At 48.9% G+C, this 9,301-nt stretch overlaps 1 protein-coding gene and 1 pseudogene across 1 annotated transcript in view; one reads left to right on the forward strand and one right to left on the reverse strand.

Moving 5' to 3' along the window:
• The window catches only part of TMEM120B (transmembrane protein 120B), a 74,016-nt gene that overhangs the window by 57,146 nt on the left and 7,569 nt on the right, over positions 1 to 9,301 (reverse strand). The window contains exon 2 of the mRNA XM_014588067.1: positions 9,277 to 9,297. Coding sequence (XP_014443553.1) covers positions 9,277 to 9,297 — 21 coding nt within the window. The remainder of the gene's footprint in view (positions 1 to 9,276; positions 9,298 to 9,301) is intronic.
• On the forward strand, positions 5,574 to 6,567 carry LOC102468298 (tubulin-specific chaperone A pseudogene; annotated as a pseudogene).

Here is a 9,301-nt window from a genome sequence, read left to right on the forward strand (position 1 = left end):
CTCGCCAGACAGAGAGAGACAGAGAGACAGAAAGCGAGAAATCACCCCCCAAGGGGGATGGCCAGGCCACAATCCCTTCTCATCCATTCTCCTCTCGGGATCTTGGGCACGCATGCACACGCACCTGGCGTGAGATTAAGCCACTGGGTCCGGGACTCAAACCATGGTCAACTACGTGGGAGTCCAGCGACATAGCCATTACGTTAACTGCTGGTCCCTGCAGGTTTTTTTTTTAGAGAGAGATTCTTGCTATAGGGAGCATGTGATCGCCAGAGACAGAGAGAAAGAGAGACAGAAAGCGAGAAATCACCCCCCAGGCAGGATGGCCATGCTGCAATCCCTTCTCCATTCTCCTCTTGGGAACTTCGGCACACACACACATGCGCCCAGCCTGAGTTTCAATTCACCGAATCCAAGACTTGAACCGCAGTTGACTAAGTGGGAGTCCTGTAACGTAACCATTACCGCACCTGCTGGTCCCAAGGTTTTCAGTTTTAACTATTACACAGAAGTGTTTTCAAAGTTACCCTACATGTCTGCCATCTGAATGTTTAGCTATGTGGATATATATTATTTTTATAAAAATGTAGAATGGGGAGACCAGCAAGTGGCGTGATGGTTAAGGAAAATTCCAAGAGGAGAATGGAGGAGAAGGGATTGCAGCATGGCTATCTTCCCCAGAGGATGGTTTCTCACTTTCTCTCTCTCTCTTTCTATCTCTCTCTGTGTCTCTCTCTGGTCAGATTAAAATAAATAAATGAATAAATAAAATTAAATAAATTCTTTTTTTTAAATGTGGAATGGGGGCCAGCAGGTGATGTGGTGGTTAGGGTGCTGGGCTCCCATATGGCTCACTGCGTTCGAGTCCCAGACCTGGCAGCTTGCTTTCTCACTCTCACTCTCTCTCTCTGGTCAAATTAATAATAATAATAATAAATAATAATAAAATTATAAAAGGAAAAGACAGAATTTATTCCATTCCAGGCCGGCTCTGTGGTCTGGTGGCTAAAGCAGCCAGATCTCACATGGCCAACTGCACAGTTCCCGTGCCAGACCCGGGGGTTGAGAAACACGCTGGTATGTGGGTCTGTACCCAAACTCGGAGCAGGAGGGAGAGATGGAGGGAAGGCATTGGGTTGTGATGTGCCCAGTGGAGGGTGCTTCCTCTGTCTCTCTGGTGAGCACCCTCTGACAAAACAAAACAAAACAAAATAGGGTCTATTCCATAAATGGGTGGGGAGGCACTAACGGCAGCCCCAGGCTTGCATACCTCATCCTCTGTGCTCCGTGGGGACAAGACAAACAAGCAGTTTCCCTTGGAGCTCAGGGATCTCTGCCACCTCTCCTGTCCTCTGAGGCTCCACACTCGGCCCCAAAGGGAAGGCGAGGTTAATGTCGCCAGCTTCCTGGATGGCTGTGAAACATCTGCAGAAGTATTATTATTATTATTATTATTTGGCTGTAGGGCATGCGTGCTCCCCAGAGAGAGAGGGAAAGTGAGAAAGCAAGCCAACAGGTCCAGGACTAGAACCACCACCTGGACTGACATACCACCTGCTAGCCCCAGCAAGCATCTCTCTTAAAAAAAAAAAAGAAAAGAAAAAAAAGAAAAGGACCAGCAGTTGGTGTAGTGGCAATGTTGCTGGATCCCATGTGGCCAACCGCAATTTGAGTCCTGGACCCAGTGGCTGAAACGCACGCCCGGCGTGTGTGCCCAAGATCCCGAGAGGAGAATGGAGGAGAAGGGAATGCGGTGTGGCTATTCCCTCTGTGGCATGATTTTTCACTTTCTGTCTCTCTGTCTCTGTCTTTCTGGCAAGTGAAAAAAAAACAGAAACAGGGCTGGCAGTGGCAGTGGTTAAGGACACAACTCCCATATGGCTGACTGCAGTTCAAATTCCAGACCTGGCAGCTTGCTTTCCCTTCTTCTCTCTCTCTCTCTCTCTCTCTCTCTCATTCTGTCCCTCTCTGGTCAAATTAAAATAAGTAAATAAAGTTAAATAAAATAATTCTTTAAAATAAAAAAATGGGGGGGCCAGCAGGTGGTGTGGTGGTTAAGGGTGCTAGACTCCCACATAATCGACTGTAGTTCGTTGGAGTCCTGGACCTGGCGGCTTGTTTTCTCACTTGTCTTCTGACTCTGTCTCTCTCTGGTCAAAGGAAAACAAATAAATAAATAAAGTTAAATAAAATAATCCTTTTTTAAAAAAAAACACTGGGGAGTGGCAGATGGCATGGTGGTTAGGGGCACTGGATTCCCACATGGCTGACCGCAGCTTGAGTCCTGGACCTGGCGGCTTGCTTTCTCGCTTTCTCTCCTTCCTATGTTCTCGCTCTCACTCTGTCCCTCTTTGGTCAAATGAAAATAAATAAATAAATAAATAAATAAATAAATAAAGTTAAATAAGATCATTCTTAAATTAAAAAAAAAAAAAAAAAAAAATTGGTGCCAAAGGGGCCAAAGAGGGGGCTGCCGGCATTTAAAAAAAGAGGGATCTTCTGGCATTTACAGGCAGGGCTCTGGCCCTGGAGCGAGAAGCTGGTGGATAATCTGGTGGATTACAGCGGAGCCGCCCAAGTGTGCTGGCTTACAGCTCTGCTTCTTGCAGGGGGAAATTCTTAGGAGATTATTTTTTTACACAGTTCTCTTTCTAAGAAATCAACTTCACACAGATTTCCACCTGCTGATTATGCTTAACTAGACTCAGCACCATGGAAACGGTACTGGCAAGCTGACGAAACGTAGCGATTCCACACAGAAGTGTTCCTCTAGAGCTGGGGGTCTTGAGACACTTTGGAGAATTAAGCGTCAAGCCTGGGTTCAAATCCTGCTTCCTGACTCTCCAACTACTTAGGCTCATCCCTGAGCTCTGTCTCCACAGAGACTCAGGCTATCACTTAGATTAAATGGTATAATCCATGTATCACATGGCTAGCTGTTATTGTTACTGTTGTGTTATTATTATGATTCATAAAGAAACTCAAGCTCAGGGCTGGCAGGTGGCTTGGTGGTAAAGGTGCTAGACTCCTATGTGGCCGACCGCAGTTAGAGTCCTGGACCTGGAGGCTTGCTTTTTCACTTTCCCTTTCTTTCTCTGTCTTGTCAAAGTAAAAAATAATAAATAAATACTTAGAAAGAAAGAAACAAACAAACAACCTCAAGCTCAGAGTCGTGGCTTGCCAGAAGTCGGATACTAGACTGTGACGGAGACCGGACCAGAGCCCAGGATCAGCTTCCCTGGCCCATGTTCTTCCTGCACAATCTGCTCTAAAGAAAGATGCCTGCAGGGAACCAGCAGTTAGCGTAATGGCTATGTCGCTGGACTCCCACGTAGTCGACCGCAGTTCGCGTCTCGGACTCGGTGACTTAGAACTCAACGCCAGGCACGTGTGCATGCGTGCCCAAAATCCCAAGAGGAGAATGGAGGAGAAGGGATTGTGGCATGACCATCCCCCCTGGGGGGTGATTTCTCGCTTTCTGTCTCTATGTCTCTGTCTGTCTGGCGAGCGCATGCACCCTATAGCAAAAAACAAACAAACAAACCTCTCAAAAATAAATAAATAAAATAAAAAAAGAAAGAAAGAAAGATGCCTGCAGACAGCAGGTGGCAGGTGGTTAAGGCGCTGGACTTCCACATGGCCGACTGGGGTCTGATTCCCAGACTGGACAGCTTGGAAATAATGCCCTGCGTGTGTGTGTGCCCTGAATCCTGAGACTAGAATAAAGGAGAAGGCACAGTGCCATGGCCATCCCTCCTGGTGGGTGATTCCTCACTTTCCCTCTCTCTGTCTCTCTCCAGTGAGCGCACATGCTCTATAGCAAAAACCTGAGAGAGAGAGAGAGAAAGAGAGAGGAGAGGACTACAGGCAACCCAAGATGGAAGAGAAACAAAAGTTAACAAGACTAACTCAGGGCAGAGATCTGCCTTAGGAGGTGGTTAAGAATGCAGACCCTGGTGTTCTACAGCCTGGGTTCAAATTCTAGCTCCAGCACTTAGGCTTCATAGGACCTTGTGTAACTGGCTTAATCTCTGTAAAATGGGGCCAACAGGATCTATTCCATGTTTCTTTTAATTATTCATTTTATTCATTCATTTTATCTTTATTTGACCAGAGAGAGACATGGAGAGAGAAAGAGGAAAAGTGAGAAAGCAAGCCACCAGGTCTAGGACTCAAACCGTAGTTGCCATGTGGGAGTATCCAGTGCCTTAACCACCACACCACCTGCTGGTCCCCCTCCATGGGGTTTTAATGAAATAATACAATTTTCCTGCTTCTAGCCCACCTCCCTGAGGCCTATTCTATACCCAGAGCCAGAGAGAAGCCCATTTCATTGGTAGTAAAAGCTAAAACCTTCACAAGAGCGTACCAGACCCCCACATCCCCACGATGTCAGGCTTGGGGAGAAGCTGCTCCAGCCACCTCCTTTCTGCTGGGGAAGAGCAGCGTCAGGTTTCCAGTGACGCAAGGCAGGAAATGTTCATTAAATTGCCTGCCATCATGTCTGTAAGTGACCTTCTGCGGTCACGCCACTGGCCAGGGCGTGGGCACATGCTGGTCTCAGAATGGCGTTAAGTTCTCCAGCATGGCTGAAACCCACTCACCCAAAAACTAAGTCCTCCGGGAGACTCAGCTGTGCCTGGGGGTCCAGTAAGAACCTGACAGATGCACATAACCGTCCAAGAAAACTGAGCCTGTCCTCTAACATCCTGGACATGAGCTATGCTGTGATTTTTTCCTGAGTAGGGGAAATTCCCAAGACCTTCAAGTCTTCTAGGATATGAAAATTAAGTTATAGGGGCCGGCTGGTGGCAGGTGGTTAAGGGCACTGGACTCCCACATGGCCGACTATGGTTCGAGTCCCAAACCCAGAACCTTGCTTTCTCACTTCCTTTCTGTCTCTCTCTCTCTCTCATTCCCTCACTCTGTCCATCTCTGATCAAACTGAAATAAATTAATTTAATTTAATAATTTTTAAAAAAAAAAAAAAAAAGAAAGAAAGAAAATTAAGTCTTGGGGTCAGCAGGTAACATGGTGGTTAAGGCACTGAATTCTCACATAGCCAACTGAGGCTCAAGTCCCAGACCTAGAGACTTAAAACTCACAACACATAAGGGTCAGCAAGTAAGTAGTGGTTAAGGTGGTGGACTCACACACAGACAATCATGGTTCAAGGCCCAGACCCAGAGGCTTGAAATTCATGCCAAGCCTGTGTGTGTTCCAAAAATCCCGAGAGGAGCATGCAGGAGAAAGGACCGCGGGGTGGCCATCCCCCGAGGCAGTGACTTCTCACTTTCTCTATGTCTCTCCGGTGAGCGCATACTATGCCTATAGCAAAAAAAAAGGATAGGGCTGACATGGTGCATGGTGGTTAAGGGCACTGGACTCCTACATGACTGACCCCGGTTCAAATTCCAGACCTCATGGCTTGCTTTCTCACTTCCCCCTCCCCTTCTTTCTCTCTCTGTTCCTCTCTGGTCAAATTAAAATAAGTAAATAAAGTTATAATAAAATAATTCTTAAAAAAGAAAATAAAGAAAAGAAAAAGGAGCCTTCCAGGCGCTTGAGGGACCATGGCCGATCCTCACATGAGGCAGATCAAGATGAAGACCGGCATAAAGTGATTAGTCAAAGAAAAACCAATGGATGAAAAAGAAATAAGAAGAAGAAAAGACTGAAAACAATGGGGACCAGTAGGTGGCATGGTGTTTAAGGCGCTGGATACTCCCACATGGCCAACCACGGTTCTAGTCCCAGAGCTGGTGGTTTACTTTCTCACTTTGTCTCTCTCTCTCTCTCTCTCTGTTTCTATCTGGTCAAATTAAATAAAAAATAAATAAGTAAGGGAATGAATAAATAAAATTAAATAAAAATAATTTAAAAAAATAAAAGAATAAAAGCTGAAAAGGTGAAAATTATGCCATTAAGGGGGCCAGCAGGTGACACGGTGATTAAGGTGCTGGACTCCCACATGGCTGACCATGGTTTGCGTCCTGGACCTAGTAGCTTGCTTTCTCACTTTCCCTCCTTTTCTCTCTGTGTCTCTCTCTGGTCAAGTTAAAATTAATGAACAATACAATTAAATAAATACCTTTTTTTTCTTTTTGGATAGGTTTTTGCTAGAGGGTACATGCGCTTGCCAGACAGACAGAGAGATACAGAGAGACAGAAAGCAAGAAATCACCCCTTGGGGGGATGGCCATGCCTCAATCCCTTCTCCATTCTCCTCTCAGGATCTTGGGCACGCACGCACACACGCCCGGTGTGAGTTTAAGCCACCGGGTCCAGGACTTGAACTGTGGTCAACAATGTGGGAGTCCAGCGACATAGCCATTAAGCTAACTGCTAGTCCCAATAAATACTTTTTTAAAAAAGAAAAGAAAAGAAAATTACGCTATTAAAATGCAGGCAGAGATCCTACAGGTGTCTTGGACGATGATCCCAGGTTGCCGGAGCAGGTTGGAAGCTGCGTATAGACTTCAGCAGATATTAGAAAAAGATTTGAAAGAAGCTGAAGAATATAAAGAGGCATGTTTAGTACTGGATTCGGTGAAGTTAGACGTCTAAAACTTTTCTGTACATTGATTTTTTTTTTTACCACAACTCTGTGTTTAAGTAGTAGGAGAATGTGATTCTTTTTATGCCATTCATCCATTTGTTTTTTTTACTTGTAAGACTTTTGCCATAGGGTACATGCGCTTGCTAGAGACCGTGAGAAGGAAAATGAGAAATTACCCCCCGGGGGGATGACCACACTGCAATCTCCTCTCCTCCGTTTTCCTCCTGGGATTTTGGGTATGCACACACACATATACCTAGCACGAGTGTCAGTGTGCCAGGTCTGGACTCAAACTGTAGTTCACCATGTGGGAATTCAACGCCTTAGCCACTTCGCCACCTGCTGGCCCCTACATTTATTATTTTATTCCCTCCATGAGTGAGAAAGGCAGAGAAAGAGAGCGCGGACCCCATTAGGGTCCTGATGTATCTGAAACTCCGTCCAACACACACGCACACGCACACGCATGCACACAGCACATTGGGTCGTCGGCAAAGTCACGACAGACCCAAAACATCCTCCTTAGCAAATGCAGGTTTCCGAGACTTTCAGCTCAGGAGCGCAGAGCTCCCCATTTAACACGAGGGGGCAGGTAAGATGACAGGGCTCTCCTGACGTTTGGAAAACTAAGTTCTAGTCCCGGGTTTACCACTACATAGCTGTGCCCCAGCTCAGTAAATCAGCATGACTGAGCTTCAGTTTCCTTCTATGTGAACTGAAGATGTAGGTGGTGGTTTTTGTTCCGGTCTATGGCCTTGACCCAGGAAGGCAATTCCTCACTCACCTCGGACCCAACAGTTGAACACCAGAGCACGCAGCCAGCAGGGCCCCCCTGGTCCCCAAGCAGAACCAGCTCCTTCTAGTTCCCCCATCTCTAACGAACTGAGCAGGTGGGGGCCAGCAGGTGGCATGGTGGTTAGGGCACTGGACTCCTGCATGGCTGACCGCAGTTCGAGTCCCAGACCTGGCAGTTTGCTTTCTCACTTTCCCTTTCTCTCTGGTCAAATTAAAAAATAAATAATAACAAATAAAAAAATAATAATTTAAAAAAAGAACTGAGCAGGAGACATCGTGAGTTTTTGTGGACCAAGAGACAAAGTCCAGAATGAATGCCCAATTCATTTGTCCCTAACACACCTGAGCATCAGACACCCCAAGTCAGAACACAACACATCGAAGAACTCCTTTGCAACCTCTGCCTGCCAAGACTTGCATCTAATTGCTGTTAATTGCATTAATTGCACGACTCTGGAGTGTGAAGACTCCTCCTCCTCCTCCCTTTCATCCAAAGAAGGGCAAAGGAAAAGAATTCTGAACAAAACGTCCAGGCAGCAAAGCTCCTTTCTCCTCCAACTCTGGAGCCTCTCACCCACCCTGGCTCTACAGCTGAAAAGACCTTGGAGCCCAGTAGGGCAAAGTGTCAAGAATGACTGAGTCTTCTCCATGGGAGTGGAGCCAGCAGGGCCCCCTGGGGACGGGTGGGACCCAAGCCCCAGACCTGAAGGAGGGCACACATGCTAGACAAACCAAGAAGAGGAGGACAGCTCTGGGCACCTTGCCCTCCGCTCATGCCTGCCAGAGCCCCCGCCCTCCATCTCTCCAGCACCCCCCCCCATCTATTCATCATGGCCCTCCAGGCACCCTTGGCAACTTCTTCTCCTCTCCCGGTGCTGTAGAAAGCCAGCCCAATGGCAGACAAGAGCCACATGGGCAGGGGAAATGTCACAGCTCCCACGGAGGTGAAGGGAGGACTGGGGTGGGCGTGTGCGCTGTGATTCCAGACAAGCCAGACCCAAACCCTGAGAAAACAAACGGAACCTGTGGCTGCAGAGGAACAGCCCAGCCTGCAAACACAGCCCCCACATCCTTCTTAATGAACCCCAAGGTACTGAGGAAACAACCCTGGTCACCAAAGCAGGTGGCAGGGGCCTCTGAACCTCCTGTCAGGAACCACCACTCCTGCCAGCAAGCGGGTGGCAATGCCTTTCTCTCAAGGGACCTCTCTTCCTCAGCCCTCACCCCACCCCTAAAAGGCTCTGTGCCAGGCGGTGAAGGCAGGGAGCAGCCTCTATCGCTCCGTGAGGGACTCCAGCTGTCAGAACTGACATGCCATCTCCAAGGCCAGCCCGCAGCGATGCCGGAGAGGCGGGCGCAGCACCAGGGCCCCCAAGACAAGTAACGGGGGTCCCTTGTCCCCAAGCACTGCCCAGGGGCTCAAGGTGAACGGCTCCTAAACAGATCTCCCCAAATGGGGCTGCAGCAAGAGAAGGATGCCCCGCCAGAGCAGTGGGGGCGTCGAGCCGACGAAAAAGCAGATGAGCAGAAGGTGGCGGCAGGGTGACGGGAGACCCCGGCGGAGGTGGGGGCTGGGCTTTCTCTGAGCCCCAGCACCTGCCAGCGCCCTCCAACATCCCCACGGGGACATTCCAGGAACTCGCCCTCGGAGGCCACACACCAACTTTCTGCAGCGAAGGCGCGCGGCGCAGAGAGCCGGGGCGAGGTGGGAGGACGAGGGGCTTCGACCCAGCGCCCATGTGGACGGGGCACTGGGGCGCAGGCCGGTGGGAGGGGCTGGCCCTCGCTGCCCGCCGCCTCCCAGGGCCTCGCTCACCGCAGCCCCTGGGCCCTGACCGTCCTCCCCGCCCGGCCTGGGGAAGCAGGAAGGGGAAGGCGCTGCACCGCAGGTGGAGTTGCGGGGCCAGGTGGTCCGGCCCTACCTGCAGTTCCTGAAATTCGCCCTCC

The sequence above is a fragment of the Tupaia chinensis genome, unplaced genomic scaffold (genome assembly GCF_000334495.1).
Source record: "Tupaia chinensis unplaced genomic scaffold, TupChi_1.0 Scaffold000258_1, whole genome shotgun sequence".
Classification (NCBI taxonomy): domain Eukaryota; kingdom Metazoa; phylum Chordata; class Mammalia; order Scandentia; family Tupaiidae; genus Tupaia; species Tupaia belangeri.